Source organism: Salvelinus fontinalis, chromosome 24 (genome assembly GCF_029448725.1).
Source record: "Salvelinus fontinalis isolate EN_2023a chromosome 24, ASM2944872v1, whole genome shotgun sequence".
NCBI classification, from domain to species: domain Eukaryota; kingdom Metazoa; phylum Chordata; class Actinopteri; order Salmoniformes; family Salmonidae; genus Salvelinus; species Salvelinus fontinalis.
Window position 1 is genome coordinate 34,043,386 of NC_074688.1, and position 19,972 is coordinate 34,063,357.

The following is a 19,972-nucleotide window of genomic DNA, read 5'->3' on the forward strand; positions in this document are numbered from 1 at the left end:
ATGCCCAGAGAGCACACCTCTGTGGGATGCTCAGGGTTGGTAACATACTCTGTCGGAGTCTGTACCTGCCAGTCTATTCTCATAGGCTAGGCTACTGTATGAGAATAGACTGGCAGGCACAAACAAACTGCTTAAATATCTGGTCCGGAGCTTGTGGCCAAGTTCCAGAGGGCATGGGTTCTGTTCCCCATCGACGCCGCCAATCAGAACGGAAACTGGGCGCACCCTCTGCGGGAGACCCTGCTCTGGGACGCGGACGCATCTGACACTTGCTCGACTGCGGTGCAGTAATGGACTCGCTATTACCAATGAACAGGACAGCAACTCAAATTACAATCACAAGGAAACTCAATACAATGTTGTTGTAAGTGTAAACTTTTCTATAAGATTTGAATGAGTTATTGAGTTGGAGAAACAGAAGAAAGTAAGCTCCCACTGGGTGAAAACTGGTTGAATCAACGTTGTTTCCAAGTCATTTCAACCAAAACAGTCAATGTCATGACGTTGAATCAACTTGGAAAAAAGTGGATTGGCATAAAGTCATCAATGTAAGGCAAATTATGTATGGAAATGGGACTTTACATAGACTATGACAACTCAACCAAATGTAAATCAAAACTAGATGTTGAATTGATGTCTGTGCCCAGTGGGCTACAGGCTACCTTCTCAGGGCCGGCGTTATGGGCAGGCATTAGGGTGCCTGGGCAGCCCTTCTTTCCCAACCAAATCAAATATTTAAATATTGATCATTTATTTGGCTGAGATGTTCACCGACAGAAAGACCCATCAATCTCAGATAAAGCATCCGAGTGAGCAAAACATCTCCCTTCTGTCTCAGTATGTGTAGCCCATGTATCTGATGCTGTCTGATCAAAAAAAGTATGGCATGTCATACTCTTTTCGGCCAATCCACATCAGATACATGGACTACGACAGAATTAGACGTTCATCCATGTTTCTCAAATTTCGAACTTGTTCCAAAGTGTTTAAGGTTAAGTTTAGGCATTATCTCCAAAATCTTAAGGTTAAGCATTAACTCCGAATGGTTAAGTTAAGGGTTAAGGTTTGGGATAGGCTTTACACCAAAATTTCAAAAACATTGGACATGCAACCTTTGACAGATGCTTACGCCCATCTGCCTGAAACTTACTTGAAGGTAACATGGCTCACTGTTGCCCCTAGTGGCCGGTTTCCACGTCATCTTCTGACCTCCTCAGACATGGATGGACATCCAATACTGGCTTGTATCACTGAGGATGGACATCAAATATTGACTTGTATCACAGGTAACCTGGCTGGGGCTACATCATGTAAGACAGAGGGGTGCTGTTTCACTCTCTTGGATGCTTTCTCCAGTGAGATAATTTCCGCCATGGGAATTGAAGGAAAGTTGACAGGTACACAGTGTACTGTTCAGATGCTGGAAATATTTTGGCCGAAACGTGCAAAGGTAGCCTACTTTTTGAATAAGGTTTAAATAGGTTTAAAGTAAATTCAAATACAACATTATATATTTACACCTGTCTATAGAGAAATAAATTAAATCATTCAAAATACTTCACCAGAGAGCATGACTTAGCTACAGAGGATCATCAGCTTCTTAAAAAAAAATAGCTGTGGATTGTTATAAATCAAACATGCATAGGCTATTCCAATTTGAGCAGTACACGTGGCAGTAGGCCTGGCTGATTACCAAGTTGCGGCTGTCAGTGAAAAAAAAAAGTGTGAAGATAATGTGCCTTGAGTATAATTTAAAATATTGAGACAAGTAGAAGGGGAGGGGTCCGTGGCAAATATATAGGCGTGTCTCTCCAGAATGTGCTCAACTCTCCAGAATGCCTCACCTGTCTACCACCAGTTCTTGTGCATTCATTGTTTCATTGCATGAAGAATTGTTTGCACTTGGATAGTTTATTTTGTTATAAATTCCTCATTTACATACAGTACCAGTCAAAAGTTTGGACACACCTACTCATTCAAGGGTTTTTCTTTATTTGTACTATTGTCTACATTGTAGAAAAATAGTGAAGACATCAAAACTATGAAATTACACATATGGAATCATGTTGTAACCAAAGTGTTAAACAAATCAAAATGTATTTTATATTTGAGATTCTTCAAAGTAGCCACCCTTTGCCTTGATGACAGCTTTGCACACTCTTGGCATTCTCTCAACCAGATTCATAAGGAATGCTTTTCCAACAGTCTTGAAGGAGTTCCACATATGCTGAGCACTTGTTGGCTGCTGTTCCTTCACTCTGCGGTCCAACTCATCCCAAACCATCTCAACTGGGTTGAGGTCGGATGATTGTGGAGGCCAGGTCAACTGATGCAGCACTCCATCACTTTCCTTGGTCAAATAGCCCTTACACAGCCTGGAGGTGTGTTTTATGTCACTGTCCTCTTGAAAAACAAATGCTAGTCACACTAAGCGCAAACAAGATGGGATGGCGTATTGCTGCAGAATTGTGTGGCATCCATGCTGGTTAAGTGTGCCTTGAATTCTAAATAAATCACTGACAGTGACAGTGTCACTAGCAAAGCACCCCCACACCATCACACCTCTTCCTCCATGTTTCATGGTGGGAACCACACACGCAGAGATCATCCGCTCACCTACTCTGCGTCTCACAAAGACACAGGGGTTGGATACAAAAATCTCTAATTTGGACTCATCAGACCAAAGGACAGATCTAATGTCCATTGCTCATGTTTATTGGCCCAAGCAAGTTTCTTCTTATTATTGGTGTCCTTTAGTAGTGGTTTCTTTGCAGCAATTCGACCATGAAGGCCTGATTCATGCAGTCTCCTCTGAACAGTTGATGTTGAGATGTGTCTGTTACTTGAAATCTGTGAAGCATTTATTTGGGCTACAATCTGTGGTGCAGTTAATTGCCGATTTCTGAGGCTGGTAACTCTAACAAACTTATCCTCTGCAGCAGAGGTAACTCTGTGTCTTCCTTTTCTGTGGCGGTCCTCATGAGAGCCAGTTTCATCATAGCGCTTGAAGAAAGTTCCTGAAATTTTCTGGATTGACTGACCATGTCTTAAAGTAATGATAGACTGTCATTTCTCTTTGTTTATTTGAGCTGTTCTTGGCATAATATGGACTTGGTATTTTACAAAATAGGGCTATCTTCTGTATTTCACCCCTACCTTGTCACAACACAACTGATTGGCTCACATGCATTAAGAAGGAAAGAAATTCCAAAAAAGTACTTTTAACAAGGCACACCTGTTAATTGAAATGCATTCCAGTTGACTACCTCATGAAGCTGGTTGAGAGAATGCCAAGAGTATGTAAAGCTGTCATCAAGGCAAAGGGTGGCTACTTTGAAGAATCTCAAATATATAAAATCAATTTAGATTTGTTTAACACTTTTTTGGTTACTAAATGATTCCATATGTGTTATTTCATAGTTTTGATGTCTTCATTTTTATTATACAATGTAGAAAATAGTACAAATAAAGAAAAACCCTTGAATGAGTAGGTGTGTCAAAATCTTTGATTGGTACTGTATGTCACCAGTAGTAAATGTACCATTAATCCCCATCATTTGGTTACATTCATTTCTGTCAAAGCATGTATTAATTACAGTCACTTTCCATTCTCAGTGTGAAAACTGTGTTTGCAGATTTCAAAACCTGCTACACTTGTGAGAAACACGTTTTTGGTTTATTTCATAACCATAATTTATGAGTTTTGACAAATATTTTATTGTCTTCTGTTTGGGGTGCTCCATGTGAGCAATGAGCATGTGTCTGGTTTCTCTGTCCTGTTAATGTTGAGGGAGCGTACGGGCCTAATCACGCATAGAAGTAGACCTACACTCTTAGAAAAAAGGGTTATTCGGGTGTCACCATAGGAGAACCCTTTTGGGGTCCAGGTATAATCCTTTCTGGGTCCAGGTAGAATCCTATTTGGTTGCAGGTAAAACTATTTTGGGTACCATGTAGAACCCTCTGTGAAAATGGTTCCCAATAGGGTTCTACATGGAACAAAAAGGGGTTATTCAAAGGGTTCTCCTATGGGGACAGCCGAATAACCCTTTTAGGTTCCAGATAGTACCATTGTTTCTAAAAGTATACCTTGCCTGCTGTGAGCAAAATTGGAAAGTGCCCATTTTGGGAAGTCTGATTTCTGATTGTCTTAACTCAACATGTCCACCACTAATAAGCTGACCTTCCCAGAAATGTTTTCTTCACCTCACAAGTCAACAAAGTCTGTTTATTTAACAGTATTTGAAAAAACTTTCTAACACGCTCCCCCTGGATAATCACCAAGCCTCAGTGTGAAATAGCAAATATCATGATCTGATATATCCAGTGGAAACATCATGAAATACATGAACACTTTTTCCAAAAACAGCCGTCTGTTCCGAGCTCACTGGGATGGGGAAACTCTGAAGGCCCAGAATAGGACATTTGATACAATGTTGCAAGTGTGCTAGAGTGACAGCTTCAGGCTGGACCCAATCATTGATTGATTTGATACAATGTTGCACTTCACTAGCAATAGTTAATGTCAAGACAGAAAGAAAGGGAGGCAGAAAGGTGGAGTAGAGAGATGAATGTGATTGAAAGAACCGTCATTTTCATCAGGATATTATTTTTTTTATACAGTTTTTATTTGTTGAGCTTATGTATTTTTACTTAGTCGACAATGGAAATGATAGGCCTACTACTGCATTGGCCTATAGGCAGGCCATCGCTGAGTTTCATGCATGCACTCATTTCTTTAGCTGCCAATGAATCACAGTGTGCTTTCGCATTTGTTGAGTTTTTACTTTTAGATTAATTCAGATTTGTATGATTAACAAGTCACAATGATTTTGAGAAAAGAAAATGTTATTATTTAAATGAAAGTTCCATGAAAATGTGCATATGAAAATCCTAACTGGCATGCAGATTTGTAGAAATGGAAGGATAAATTGTAAGCTTCCCCAAACTTGAAACTCATGCGCGGCCTGTAAAGTGGTTTGTTTGACAATCAGATGAAAACATAATGACTAGCCTAAACAAACAACCCAACATCCGTGTTTGTTAGGGTATTCAAATGGAACATTACATAGCCTATGACCTGACTTGAGCAGTTAGCCTATTGTTTAGTTTAGGCTACTTTAAACTTAGATACCACAGACATTCAGTATCAACAGCCGTTCCAGCCTGATGAGGACTGTTGATGGTCTTTTGGCTGGCGCAGATGAGGATCATGTCACAACCAGTGGTGGAAAAAGTACCCATTTTTCATACTTGAGTAAAAGTAAAGATATGTTAATAGAAAATGACTCAAGTGAAATTCACCCAATAAAATTCTACTTGAGTAAAAGTTTAAAAGTATTTGGTTTTAAATATACTTAAGTATCAAAAGTAAGGCTAAAAGTATGAATCATTTCAAATTCCTTATATTAAGCAAACCAGACCGCACAATTTTTTAGATATATATTTTTTAATGTACAGATAGCCAGGGGCACACTCCAACACTCAGACATAATTTACAAACAAAGCATTTGTGTTTAGTGAGTCCTCCAGATCGGATGACCAGGGATTCTCTCTTTTAAGTGCGTGAATTAGACCATTTTCCTGTCCTGCTAAGCATTCAAAATGTAATGAGTACTTTTGAGTGTCAGGGAAACTGTATGGGACACTTTCTTTAGGAATGTAGTGGAGTAAAAGTTGTCAAAAATATAAATAGTAAAGCAAAGTACAGATACCCCCCAAAAATACTGAAGTAGTACTTTAAAGTGGTTTTTACTTAAGTACTTTACAACACTTGTCACAACTGGATCTGTTTCTTTTTTCCCACCATCACACATTGGAGGTCCTGATGGTGACTACAGGAAATGGCAGTGCTAAAAACATGTTTGGTCAAGTTATTTTCCAAAAGACAAAATATTTTTTCTAAATTAAAATCAGAAATTAACAGCCATTCATTGCGTTTCATAGGCTATCCATGTGACTCATGAGATAAAGACTTTGCAACTGACAAAGCTGTCCAAAGGCTGGAATTGATAACAATACTCCATGGTCTATTATTTTCTACACGAGTAGAAAAGGCCATATACAAATACTGTAGTTGATCTCACTAAATGTTCATTTGAGGCTACAAGTAGTTCTCTTGGTCAGGATATGGTTACAGAAGAGTGAAAATTATAGGAATGACAATGACCTGCAATGAGCCTCCTTTTTGTTACTATGCTGTAGGCTACTGTGCTTTTACACTGTGAATGAGTGGCAAAAAGTTTACTGCAATCAGTAATGTTTCCCTCCTCTTCTGGTATCAGATATCCCAGATCTTATATTGTGGGAGTCAACCTGTCTGTGTAGAGCAGGGTTTTCCAACTGGCAGTCAGCAGGCCGAATTTGGCCCACGGGGGGTTTTCTGAGCAAAAAAATCCACAATTCAAATATTTAATTCTTGGACATAAAATACTGTAAAAACACCAGGAAATCAGCTCCAAGTGATTTTAATTTTGGAAATGTGTTCCCAAGTATCCCCACACATAATATAGAGATACAGTGGGGAGGACAAGTATTTGATACACTGCCGATTTTGCAGGTTTTCCTACTTACAAAGCATGTAGAGGTCTGTCATTTTTATCATAGGTACACTTCAACTGTGAGAGACGGAATCTAAAACAAAAATCCAGAAAATCACATTGTATGATTTTTAAGTAATTAATTTGCATTTTATTGCATGACATAAGTATTTGATCACCACCAACCAGTAAGAATTCCGGCTCTCACAGACCTGTTAGTTTTTCTTTAAGAAGCCCTCCTGTTCTCCACTCATTACCTGTATTAACCTCACCTGTTTGAACTCGTTACCTGTATAAAAGACACCTGTCCACACACTCAATCAAACAGACTCCAACCTCTCCACAATGGCCAAGACCAGAGAGCTGTGTAAGGACATCAGGGATAAAATTGTAGACCTGCACAAGGCTGGGATGGGCTACAGGACAATAGGCAAGCAGCTTGATGAGAAGGCAACAACTATTGCGCAATTATTAGAAAATGGAAGAAGTTCAAGATGACGGTCAATCACCCTCGGTCTGGGGCTCCATGCAAGATCTCACCTCATGGGGCATCAATGATCATGAGGAAGGTGAGGAATCAGCCCAGAACTACACGGCAGGACCTGGTCAATGACCTGAAGAGAGCTGGGACCACAGTCTCAAAGAAAACCATTAGTAACACACTACGCCGTCATGGATTAAAATCCTGCAGCGCACGCAAGGTCCCCCTGCTCAAGCCAGCGCATGTCCAGGCCCGTCTGAAGTTTGCCAATGACCATCTGGATGATCCAGAGGAGGAATGGGAAAAGGTCATGTGGTCTGATGAGACAAAAATAGAGCTTTTTGGTCTAAACTCCACTCGCCGTGTTCGGAGAAAGAAGAAGGATGAGTACAACCCCAAGAACACCATCCCAACCGTGAAGCATGGAGGTGGAAACATCATGCTTTGGGGATGCTTTTCTGCAAAGGGGACAGGACGACTGCACCGTATTGAGGGGAGGATGGATGGGGCCATGTATCGCGAGATCTTGGCCAACAACCTCCTTCCCTCAGTAAGAGCATTGAAGATGTGTCGTGGCTGGGTCTTCCAGCATGACAACGACCCGAAACACACAGCCAGGGCAACTAATGAGTGGCTCCGTAAGAAGCATCTCAAGGTCCTGGAGTGGCCTAGCCAGTCTCCAGACCTGAATCCAATAGAAAATCTTTGGAGGGAGCTGAAAGTCCGTATTGCCCAGCGACAGCCCCGAAACCTGAAGGATCTGGAGAAGGTCTGTATGGAGGAGTGGGCCAAAATCCCTGCTGCAGTGTGTGCAAACCTGGTCAAGAACTACAGGAAACGTCTGATCTCTGTAATTGCAAACAAAGGTTTATGTACCAAATATTAAGTTCTGCTTTTCTGATGTATCAAATACTTATGTCATGCAATAAAATGCTAATTAATTACTTAAAAATCATACAATGTGATTTTCTGGATTTTTGTTTTAGATTCCGTCTCTCACAGTTGAAGTGTACCTTTGATAAAAATTACAGACCTCTACATACTTTGTAAGTAGGAAAACCTGCAAAATCGGCAGTGTATCAAATACTTGTTCTCCCCACTGTATGTGATCATATAGAAATAATAATAATTGATTGGATTTATATAGCGTTTTTCTACCAACTGAGGTACTCAAGCGCTTTACATAGTAAGGGGGAAACTCACCTCATCCACCATCAATGTGTAGCACCCACCTGGGTAATGCACGGCAACCATTTTGTACCAGAACGCTCACCACACATCAGCTATCAGGTGGAGAGGTGAGGAGTGATATACGCCAATCAGGAAGGAAGGGGATGATTAGCTGGCAGGGATGGAATGTGCCCAGGTTGTGAATTTAGCCATGACACCGGGGTGAACACCACTACTCTTACAATAAGTGCCATGGGATTTTAAATGACCACAAAGAGTCAAGACACTGTTCCCACATGTAATCAAGGTTTGAAATGATTGTTTTAGTCAAATATATCTGTTTAGGCTTCTTGCGGTCAATTTGCAGTCTTATTATGTTCCGCACACCTGACCATCCGCTCAAGAGAAAATTGGCTTGCGGCTCAATCTAGTTGATCCCTGGTCTAGAGACTACTCCTCTTCGAATATGCGAGGTCCTAACTCTGTACCCCCCACAGCTGTCTGCTAGGCCGCAGTATGAGAGGAGGAATCGGCTGCTATACCTCCTGTTCCTGGTGTCAGCTGGGCTGGGTCACGAGGTCTTCTACATCACCTTCCCGCCTTGCTTACACTGGAACCTGGACCCCTTCCACTGCAGACGTCTCGTCAACATCTAGACCGTAAGTCACCTGTGGTTGCAAAAAGAGAGTCTTCTCTGCTCTTCAACCCATCCATATTTTCTCTCTCTTCCCCTGCTACCTATTCAATTCATACCTGTGGTTTCATTACAGAAAATACACGTTAAACTGTTGGAAATACCCACACCATAAGTCAGATATGGTATGCCAGATCAGCGTATGCCTTGGTGGTCACAGACTGATGCTTTGCTGGAATTGTTATTTTATTTTACCCATATCTTACCAGGTAAGTTGACTGAGAACACATTCTCATTTACAGCAACGACCTGGGGAATAGTTACAGGGGAGAGGAGGGGGATGAATGAGCCAATTGTAAGCTGGGGATGATTGGGTGGCCATGATGTTATGAAGACCAGATTGAACATCCCATACAATAGTATGTTTTATCGTATGTGAAAGAGAGAGAGAGCGTGCAACAATAATGCTCTTCTTCTCCTTCACCTCCTCTGACCCCTTACCCCTCTCTGACCCCCCCCCCCCCCCTTACCCCTTTCTGACCTGGTCCTGACATCACAATGTCCCCAGGCCACAAGGACCACATGGGGCCAGGTTGACTGGTGCTACAGGGTAAAAGAACAGGCAATAGGACAGAACAAGAGGGTCTCTAAATGACTCACTATTTGGCAAGCACCTATTAACAGTCACACAATTTCAACCATTGTATCATAACTATTTATTACTGGGTTATAAACAATCTAATAATTAATAGTTTATACTCATAGATCATCCATGTTCCTGCATCTAGTTATGCTTTGTCCATGAAGCTCAAACACACGCAAACACACGCACACACACTCTGACAACAAGTGACAGTAAGTTTGTTTCTTCTCCTCCAGCACAAGGTGTGTGCTCTTTGAGCGACCTGCCCATGTTCTGCCCCAGGGGAGGAACGGTTTGGGCAGTGAACTCTGAACACCTAGACACCTCGCACGCACACACACACACACACACACACACACACACACACACACACACACACACACACACACACACACACACACACACACACACACACAGTCACACACACACACACACACAGTCACACACACACACAGTCACACACACACACAGTCACACACACACACACAGAGTTCCTCTCTAGAGTGTAGTTAGGTATTGCAACCTAAGTTGATCTCTCGTCTAGTCAGCCTGTTTTATTGACCTGGTCATTGCTTTGAGGTTCTCTCTCTATGGGAACCATTTGGTCTGACTGCCCTTAGGGCAAACAGCTCTGCGGTTGTAACGCCCTCTCTTATTGTGAAGCTGGTGTTTTCTAGGGTTCACGCTGTGCCCCTTACACATGCACACACACACACTCCTCTCGTTTAGCACAACACGCACCTTAATTATAGGGTAACATCAGTTGCCATGGTAACACATGACTTTTCTTAATGATCATAACTAATGTCACTGAATTAGAGACTGACCCTCTCCACTCTGGTCCTCTTCCTAAAGCATGCTGTGTTGACAGGACTTAAACCAGCATTTATTACTTCATCAGAAAACTAACCAACAATGTTGTTTTTTATTATTTTGTTTTAAGCCTTCACCAAACCGTAGCCCTAACCTTAACCACTCTTAATGAATGCCTAAAGTCTTAACCTTTGAGTTGTTTCTGTTTTAACCCTGTAACCACACGGAATTGCTACTGTAACCACGCAGAATGAATGCGTCCATAATATATCACATTTCGATGGGAAAATATGAGATCTTGTTGCAGGAACAGCCCATTCCTCCCCAACCCACCACCCTCCCATGTTGACAGATCAAAGTCCAGAGCGACACTCGGCCTAATCAATACTCTCATTCATTCAGCTAACTCTGTGCTGCTACTATCTGTTTATGACCTGCACCATCTTTAACTCATGTCTTCATGTGATGGAGCCTGGTCAGTCCTTTGATGTGGCCCACACAAAGAGCCTAATGTGTCGGCCCACTGTATAGGTTGATCTGAGGGCAGTACCAGTGGCATTGATATGATTGGTTGGCTGGTAACAGGGTACGCTATTTGTCAGATTCAGAGTGTTTAATAGTCACATGTACAGGGTTGCAGGTGTGATTGCAGGGTACAGTGAAAATCTTAGGCTCTGAGCTCCAACATGCAGGACTAAGTGAAATAAAATAATACAAATGGTCATAAAAAACAACAATATAAATAGCACTATATACATCCTAACTATAGCAGTGATGAATAAATACATGTTCATTGGGGTGGAGGCAGAGTAAATGGTGCCCGTGTCTTACAAGCGGCTGATTGCTAAAGAGATAGATAGTGACTGTCTTTCCTCCCTCCCTACCTCCCTCCTCTTTTCACTTTCAGTCTATAAACTCTGGTTGCTATGCTAACCATGAGGATAAGAAGCCTATAGGCAGTTCTCTCTCTCATGGACCATGGTTACTCAAACACTCAATGATTATAGTCTCCCCATCTTGTCAGTTGGAATAGTCATGGTTACCACCTCTATCTTTCTTTCTGTAGCTTGCACACTCTTTCCTACCCCATCTCTCTCTCTCTAAATATAACAGGCAGAGCTAAATACAACTCTAGCCTGGGTGGAGGGTCAGCCCCCGTGTCCCACTAGCGCCGTCTCCTAAGGATGTGTAGTAGACAGTCAGTGTGTACTGATTGGCCGCACATCCCTGGCCTGGCATTGCCTGCACACTGCACACCCTCTCTGGCCACGTACACACTAAGGTTTTGCTACTGATGTACAATGCATTTGTGATACATCGTTTTTCTGCACAAACTCTCTGCTGTATCACTAAAATATCAGTTGTTTCACAACCATTGTGTCAGAACCTGAGTTCTGTGGAGCGTGTCTGTGTTACTGTAGGGGTACACAGTCAGCATCAACTGAAGACACTGTGTCAGAACCTGAGTTCTGTGGAGCGTGTCTGTGTTACTGTAGGGGTACACAGTCAGCATCAACTGAAGACACCGTGTCAGCAGCTCATGGATGTATTTGATTTTTACAGTAGATTGTGTTACTGAGCAACTGCAGACTGTGCTCCTTTTATAGAAGTGTGCCTTGCATCTTCTTGCAAACTGGTTACTACAGACTGAATGATTACATAGTTATAGGATACTGTGTGGCCATTCTTAATGGAGCATTGAACAATCCGGTTAGCTTCATACATTAGAATGTTTTTCATTTATTCTTTGCACAGTAAAAGTGTACCGAGTTCCAACCAATCAAATGTATTAGTAAAGCCCTTTATGAAGACTTACCCTTCTCTCTTTTCCTCTCCTATCTTCTCTTCTCCTCCTCTCCTCTCTCCTCCCCTCTCCTGTCTTTTCCTCTCTTCTCCTTTCCTCTCCTCTCTCCTCCTTTCCTTTCCTTTCTTCTCCTCCTCATCCTCTCCTCTCCTCTCTTCTCCTCCTTTCCTCTCCTCTCCTCTCCTCTCTTCTCCTCCTCTCCTCTCCTCTCCCCCCCCTCTCCTCTCCTCTCATCTCCTCCCCTCCTCCTCTCCTTCTCCTTCAGATGGTAATGTACATCGGCCAGGCCCAGAAGGCTGTGCTGAAGCTGCCTCGTCCTCTAGCGCCCCCAGTGGTTTAGCTGGAGAAGCGTGTGGACGCTGTGTATGGCCTTCCCACCACCCACGCCATGGCCGCCACCACCATCCTCAGTGTCGCTTCCAGGGTTCAGGTGAGGACCTTGCAGCGCCTTGAGCCCCTTGGGTCCCCTGCCAAGCTTCTGCTACTCAGTCTTGGGGGAGACTCATCACTTGCACCCTTCCCTGGGACAAGGCCTGTACAGAACCATAGATGTAAACATGAAGAGTTTCGTGCCACATAGTTACATATACTGAACAAAAATATAAATGCAACATGCAACAATTTCAAAGATTTTACTTAGTTACAGTTCATATCAGGAAATCAGTTTTAGGCCCTAATCTATGGATTTCACATGACTGGGCAGGGGTGCTGGGGAGCCAGGCCCAGCCAATCAGAAGGAGTTTTTCCCCACAAAAGGGCTTTATTACAGACAGAAATAGCCCTCAGTACCCCCACACCCCTCAGACGATCCTGCAGGTGACGAAGCTGGATGTGGCGGTCCTGGGCTGGCGTGGTTACATGTGGTCTGCGGTTGTGAGGCCGGTTGGACGTAATGCCAAATTCTGTAAAAGGACTTTGGAGGTGGCCTATGTTAGAGAAATTAACATTCCATTCTCTGTTAACAGCTCTGATTGACATTCTTGCAGTTACCCTCAAAACTTGAGACATCTGTAGTATTGTGTTGTGTGACAAAACTGCACATTTTAAAGTGACCTTTTATTGTCCCCAGCACAAGGTGCACCTGTGTAAGGATCATGCTGTTTAATCAGCTTCTTGATATGCCGCACCTGTCAGGTGGATGGATTATCTTGGCAAAGGAGAAATGATCACTAAAAGGGAGATAAACACATTTGTGGACAACATTTAAGAGAAATAAGCTTTTTGTGCATATGGAAAAGTTATGTGATGGCCAGTCACCATCAATCACCTTCAGACACACCCACACAGCTGCTGTTTGTTCCTCTGATTGACTATAGAGTAAATTACTGTCAATCTCTCTCCCTCTCAAACACACACAACAATCAATCAGCTACTCAAACACCAGCCTCAGATACAGTGGTTGTGTGCACCAGCCTCAGATACAGTGGTAGTGTGCTTCAGTGGTGACATTGTTTCTGAGAATCAAAGAAAGCACATAGCTATAGTGGTCTGGTGCAGTGGTGACTTAGTTTATGTTTCTGAGAGGGCACATAGCTATAGATGTGTAGTGGTCTGGTGCAGTGGTCTGAATGGCCTGAGGCGATCTCTTAGGTTGAGGGGTGAAAGGTCAGGACAGTCAATCACAGTGGCCCCTCCATCCCAGCATCCTTTGTGTCCATTGAGTCCTCTCTTCATTAACTTCTTCTGAAAGGCCCCCCTAGCTACAAGGGGAAGGAACAGACACAGGAAAGAGAGGAGGAGGAGCAGGGGAGGGAGGGAAAAGGAGGTCAATGAATATACATGACATGGGCTTGCTTCACTGTCATTGAAATGGAGAGAAACAAAAACACATAGGTAAATTATATAAAAGGAGGGAGAGGGAAGGGGAGCTGGACAGACATGAGTAAAAAGTGGCAGAATAGATGGATGACAGATAGCTGTAGTTGTCTTAGGGGGACTGGCTAATGGAGGACAAATATCAACAAGAAGAAAAGGATAGACAGAGGAAAAGAGAAAAGGTGAACACGAAGTGGAAGATAAGAGCATGGCCCTGCCCAGAAACAACCCCTACCCCTAGAGCCGTGTAGACCTGGAGGAATTGGATAGGTGTATAAACAATACGTACATTTCCCTCCTATTGGCTAGCAGGATTAAGCACGTTCCGACTATGTATGGAAGAAGGTTGGGAATTTCTTGGTTACACCGTCAGTCTGACAGTCCCAAACGGAGGTTTTCAGATTGTATCCCTTATTTATCAAAGTATCAGAGAACGTCTCATCAGATAGTTGTGTATTTTGTAGTAGTGTGTGTAGCCACGTCTGAGTGTGATTTGTGTGTGTACCTATATATTCTGTCCACAATTCCAGTTTGAAGTGGGTCTGCTTGTGGCGGTGGTGTTGTCTGTGTAGGTGTGTCTGAGGCATCTGTACACAGGCATGCATTCTGATCTGGTGAGTCTCTTCCTCTGCTCTGCCCCGACAGCACTATATAAAGTACTGTATAAAACATTCAGACCCAATACAGTATTTATTATTCATACTGTATGTCTGGCTGGCACTGTTAGTTAGGGGGACCTGCCTTTCACTTTGACATTCATCATGCCATTACATAAGAATAAGTAGTTCATTATGACCTGTAAAGTTGAGATAACAGAGGTTCCAGAGCAACACTCAGACCAGAGGAGGCTGGTGGGAGGAGCTATAGGAGGACAGGCTCATTGTAATGGCTGGAATGAAATAAATGGAACGGTATGAAACATATGGAAACCAAATGTATGACTCTGTTACATTAATTCCATTCCAGCCATTACAATGAGCCTGTCTCCTATAGCTCCTCCCACTAGCCTCTTCTGACTCAGACTAGCACTTCATCACCATAAAGACCACGTCACCCTTCAGGCTACTATGAATATGTCTGTCTAAGCAGTTGCAAAAATGTATCAAATACATGTACAAAATATACACTCCCCCTCCCTGCTGGTTTCAGGATGTGATCTGTGGTGCTTTAATCTCAGCCACATTGATAGTGGTCACCTATCCATACTGAGAAACATTTGACCGGCTCCAGCTCACCTCCCCACTCGGGGCATTGGTACTGGTCTTCTTCCTGAGCTACACCTACCCCAAGCTGGACCAGTACACCACCATCCTGGAGGTGAATGTGGGCTACTGGGTAAATGAGAGGCTGGGGGTGACGTTTAAGCCCCAGGGGGTGCTACCCGTACCCCTGCCAGCACTGACACTGGGTGGCTTAGCCCTGGGCAGTGCCGCTTTACGGTGGGTGTTGTGGCGTCTCGACAGATGGTGAAGACAGACAGTCTGTAGGTGCTGTACTCCTGCTATGGACTGTCAGTCAAAGACAGACGTAAGGAGAAGGAAGGAGATTGAGGTGCCGTATAAATTCACCACCTATACATTCATAGGCCTGGTCCACTCTATTCTGGTCAATAGTGGTCCCAGTACTATGAACAGTCTATGACCCAATGCTGTTACTATATAACATAATTGATGACAGGATTCTAGCAAGTGTAGTATAAAAATGTGCCTTGTATATTTGTGACATTTGTACATTGATTCTGTATTTCACACATTGTGTAACTTTGAAAGACTGAAGACAAATAAAAATAATCTGAATTGCACCAATTTTATTTGCAACATGTTATTTGCATTATTTGTTATTTGACCGGTTTATCCCTTCACTTTTGTAAGTTCTTCATATGTCCTTCCTCTCACTACCACAACCATACCTAAGCAACATCTGCATAATTACAGTACTGCATTGTACAGTATGTCAGAGTTTGTCCTGTTGTATCTTTCATTAAGTAGATGAAGCTCCGCCCAAGAGCATTCGCCCACCTAACAAGACCATGTAAGTCAAAAATAAAACCTGTTGAACAACAGCTGTGGCTTCCTGTTATTTACACTCATACAGCATATAGGCCTATTGCACTGTAAGACAAACCTTTAACGTAAATGACTGGAATTGAAATGATTGCTCAGAGCAATGCCTTTCAATGGTACAGTATATGGGTTAAAAGCTCATGTGAAACAGGACTGCAGTGAATTCAGACTGATGTCCCATGTACATTTTAATTACCATGGAGATAAAAATACAGCCACATTTTATGTAGTGCCTTCTGAAAATATTCAGACCTCTTTCCACATTTTGTTACATTACAGCCTTATTCTAAAAAATTATTATTATTTTTTTTACGATCCCCTCAATCTACACACAATACCCTATAATGACAAAGCGAAAACAGGTTTTTAGAAAATGTATAAAAAATTTAAAAAACAAATATCTTCAGACCCTTTGCTACGAGACTCGAAATTGAGCTCAGGTGCATCCTGTTTCGATTGATCATCCTTGAGATGTTTCTACAACTTGATTGGACATGATTTGGAAAGGCACAACCCTGTCTATACAAGATCCCACATTTGACAGTGCATGTCAGAGCAAAAACCAAGCCATGAGGTCAAAGGAATTGTCCGTAGAGCTCCGAGTCAGGATTGTGTCGAGGCACAGATCTGGGAAAAAAATGTCTGCAGCATTGAAGGTCCCCAAGAACACAGTGGCCTACATCATTCTAAAATAGAAGACGTTTGGAACCACCAAGACTCTTCCTAGAGCTGGCCACCTTGCCAAATTGAGCAATCGGGAATGAAGGGCCTTGGTCACGAAGGTGACCAAGAACCCGATGGTCAACCATCTCTGCAGCACTCCACCAATGAGGCCTTTATGGTAGAGTGGCCGGGACGGAAGCCACTCCTCAGTAAAAGGCACATGACTGCCCGCTTGGAGTTTGCCAAAAGGCACCTAAAGACCCTCAGAAACAAGATTCTCTGGGCTGATTGAACTCTTTGGCCTGCATGCCAAGCATCACGTCTGAAGGAATCCAGGCACTATCCCTACGGTGAAGCATGGTGGTGGCAGCATCATGCTGTGAGGATGTTTTTCAGCGGCAGGGACTGGGAGACTAGTCTTTCGAGGGAAAAATGAACGGAGCAAAGTACAGAGAGATCCTTGATGATAACCTGCTCCAGAGCGCTCAGGACCTCAGACAGTGGCGAACATTTCTAAGCACACAGCCAAGACAACGCGGAGTGGCTTCGAGACAAGTCTTTGAATGTCCTTGAGTGTCCGAGCCAGAGCCCAGACTGAAACCCAATCGAACATCTCGAGACCTGAAAATAGCTGTGCAGCGACACTCCCCAGCCAACCTGACAGAGCTTGAGAGGATCTGGAGAGAAAATTTTGAGAAACTCCCCAAATAGAGGTGTGCCAAGCTTGTAGCATCATACCCAAGAAGACTTGAGGCTGTAATCGCTGACAAAAGTGCTTCAACAAAAGTACTGAGTAAAGGGTCTGAATACTTATGTAAATGTGATATTTCCTTTAAAAAAAAATATATATATATATATATATATATATATATATATATATATATATATATATATATCTATATATATATATATATATATATATATATATATATATGGAATCCATTTAAGAATAAGGCTGTAATGTAACAAAAATGTGGAAAAGGTCAAGGGGTCAATACTTTCCGAATGCACTGTACCAGCCAAAAGTTTCTATGGTTACTTCATACACTGATGTACATTTGTCCAACAGAAATACCATGCATGATATCAACTGAACAATTAATTTGGGTCCGAATCCTAACTTTTGCACTTTACTCATCTCAAGCTTTCAATGTGATGTCAACGGGAGATTTGCGTGAAAACGTGAGTTCCGCTGGAGCGGGTTGGGCCTGTACTCTGCTGGAGCTGGGAACACCTGTGTTGGGATGGACTGGGCATGAGTAAATGAACCCGTGTTGGGATGGACTGAGCATGAGTAAATGAACCTGTGTTGGGATGGACTGGGCATGAGTAAATGAACCCGTGTTGGGATGGACTGAGCATGAGTAAATGAACCCGTGTTGGGATGGACTGAGCATGAGTAAATGAACCCGTGTTGGGATGGACTGAGCATGAGTAAATGAACCCGTGTTGGGATGGACTGAGCATGAGTAAATTAACCTGTGTTGGGATGGACTGAGCATGAGTAAATTAACCTGTGTTGGGATGGACTGAGCATGAGTAAATTAACCCGTGTTGGGATGGACTGAGCATGAGTAAATGAACCCGTGTTGGGATGGACTGAGCATGAGTAAATTAACCCGTGTTGGGATGGACTGAGCATGAGTAAATTAACCTGTGTTGGGATGGACTGAGCATGAGTAAATGAACCCGTGTTGGGATGGACTGAGCATGAGTAAATGAACCCGTGTTGGGATGGACTGAGCATGAGTAAATTAACCTGTGTTGGGATGGACTGAGCATGAGTAAATTAACCCGTGTTGGGATGGACTGAGCATGAGTAAATTAACCCGTGTTGGGATGGACTGAGCATGAGTAAATTAACCCGTGTTGGGATGGACTGAGCATGAGTAAATTAACCCGTGTTGGGATGGACTGAGCATGAGTAAATTAACCCGTGTTGGGATGGACTGAGCATGAGTAAATTAACCTGTGTTGGTTGATGAGTTTGGTGGTCTTACAAGTTCGGTGTGTGCCTGGGTGTGACATCACACCCAGGGTGTGGTTGTGACATCACAGGAAGGGCTCGATGTCGATGTCCAGGGCGGAGCATGGCATGGTGAGCTCAAAGTGGTTGATGACATTAGGGTGAAGGACCCCGAGGCGTCCTATGCTCTTCCCGCGTGCAAAGATCTCAGCACAGCGACCAGGGAAGAAGGTGGAATCTGAAAGTGGGGAAACAGAAGAGGGGGGTGGGAAGGAAGGAGAGGTGATGAGGTTTCTCAGTGGTCCAGTGAAAATAAACGTCAAAAGTGTAGTCTCTGAATAAATGTTTCCACAGAAGAGAGAGACTCAAGAGATAATGAGATATAACTATTCTCAGATGTGTGGAATAGTTAGTCACTTTAATAACTCTACTGTACCTACATGTACATTTTACCTCGACACCGGTGCCCCCGCACATTGACTCTGTACTGGTACCCCCTGTATATAGCCCCGCTATTGTTATTTACTGCTGCTCTTTAATCATTTGTTATTCTTCTCTTACTTTAAAAAAAATGTTTTTTCTTAAAACTACATTGTTGGTTAAGGGCTTGTAAGTAAGCATTTCACTATAAGGTCTACACCTGTTGTATTTGGCACATGTGACAAATAACATTTGGTTTGATGTGAGAGACAGCTCACTGACAAGGTTTTTTAAAACAATGACTGCTAGAGCCTGTTCAAGGAGAACATCTAGGCTCAGGGTTGCTATGACTCCACTTCCACAGACATGTTCCGTTCCTATGCTGTTCTGTTCTCTTCTCTATGGTGCTTCACTTCTTCCCACGTTGCTTTGCTCCTAAAAGCTAATGTACTCCTTAGCTAACCGTTCAGATGCTAACTCCTAACTAGCAACAGAAAGCGCTCTACATTGTGTGTCTCTTCGAAAGCAGGGCAGCACCATGACAACAAGTCTTTAAAATGGTACACTAATAGCTAAGTTCAAGCCAGCCAGCATGACAAGTGACAACATATTCCACCCACCCTGAAAACACTCTCAGATTCATTCTCTCTGAGCCAAGGTCAACACTAACCAGACAGTCAAGCATGTCTTTAACAGTGAACGGGAAGGGCTGAATTTGACAGTTAAGTGAAACATAGGCATCTGCTCCTTAAGAGTCCCTCCCTCCCCCCATAGGGTAACATTGCGGGAGGTCCTGCAGAAGATCATGACCCTGTAATGGGGTTAAGGTCACACGGACATGAGGAGCACATCTTTTTTTGCATGTGTGCTGTGTGTCTGGTCTGCATAATAGTTTGCTAGTCGTGTAAATGTAACAGTTTAAGTGTTTTTTTGTAGCTGTGTAAGTGTGTTTGTTTCAGGC

General features: G+C 42.9%; 1 protein-coding gene and 1 pseudogene across 3 annotated transcripts in view; one reads left to right on the plus strand and one right to left on the minus strand.

Moving 5' to 3' along the window:
- On the plus strand, window positions 1-15,680 carry LOC129822534 (sphingosine-1-phosphate phosphatase 2-like; annotated as a pseudogene).
- LOC129822337 (phenylalanine--tRNA ligase beta subunit-like) overlaps window positions 12,700-19,972 on the minus strand; it is a 20,077-nt gene continuing 12,804 nt past the window's right edge. For 2 of the 3 annotated variants that reach the window (XM_055880551.1, XM_055880552.1), the window contains one exon: window positions 17,538-18,829. In XM_055880551.1, coding sequence (XP_055736526.1) covers window positions 18,678-18,829 — 152 coding nt within the window. In that variant the 3' untranslated portion in view covers window positions 17,538-18,677. Of the gene's footprint in view, window positions 13,785-17,537; window positions 18,830-19,972 lie in introns of those variants that run through there. The other variant, XR_008754474.1, reaches the window with a different exon arrangement.